The sequence below is a fragment of the Phalaenopsis equestris genome, unplaced genomic scaffold (genome assembly GCF_001263595.1).
Source record: "Phalaenopsis equestris unplaced genomic scaffold, ASM126359v1 Scaffold000347, whole genome shotgun sequence".
Classification (NCBI taxonomy): domain Eukaryota; kingdom Viridiplantae; phylum Streptophyta; class Magnoliopsida; order Asparagales; family Orchidaceae; genus Phalaenopsis; species Phalaenopsis equestris.
Window position 1 is genome coordinate 34,151 of NW_018164789.1, and position 617 is coordinate 34,767.

The window sequence follows — 617 nt, forward strand, 5'->3', positions numbered from 1 at the left end:
TGTGTTCACATCATGCCTGACTACACCGATAAGAATGGCGCTGCATTGGTTAGTATATCATCTGCTTAGCAGAGGGTTCCCATTGTTAACTTTATGTTCAGGCTTCCATATGTGTAGAATCATATTAAATTGAATTAAAAAGAATGATATGGTGTTAACCTTCTGGTTAGGTTCCCAGACTCTTAATTCTGGATGATTTAGATCATCTCAGGAAGGATCAAGATCTGGATTGCTTAGTGACAATGATGACAAGGAACACTCATCATTTTGTAGTACAAATTTAGATTGATTTTTAGGATGCTTGTAAAGGTAAAAATAAGAATGATTTTGGTATTTCGTCTACTCCTGCCTTTTATGAAGCAGTAAAATGGCAACTTCACATTCATGTTCCCACCACTGATTCAATATCAATCTATTTATGCATTAAAAAATATTTTTTTGTGGCTTTTCGAAATGTGGTGAACTCCCTTTATTTACATCTTGCTTTGAAATGGCTAAAAATTCATTATATAAGTTCTAATTAGTAAATGCTTTTAAATTATCATAGTTGATGGCCTAGTGGAGGAGATTGAAAATTCATTCAGATTTTGTCAAATCATTAATATCCGAGTTAATTC

General features: G+C 32.9%; 1 protein-coding gene across 1 annotated transcript in view; it reads left to right on the top strand.

Annotated features, from left to right (window-relative positions):
• The window catches only part of LOC110026012 (regulatory-associated protein of TOR 1-like), a 6,910-nt gene extending 6,621 nt beyond the window's left edge, over nt 1-289 (top strand). The window contains exon 7 of the mRNA XM_020726750.1: nt 212-289. Within this exon, the coding sequence (XP_020582409.1) occupies nt 212-289 (78 nt within the window). The remainder of the gene's footprint in view (nt 1-211) is intronic.
• Nucleotides 290-617: the final 328 nt, after the last annotated feature.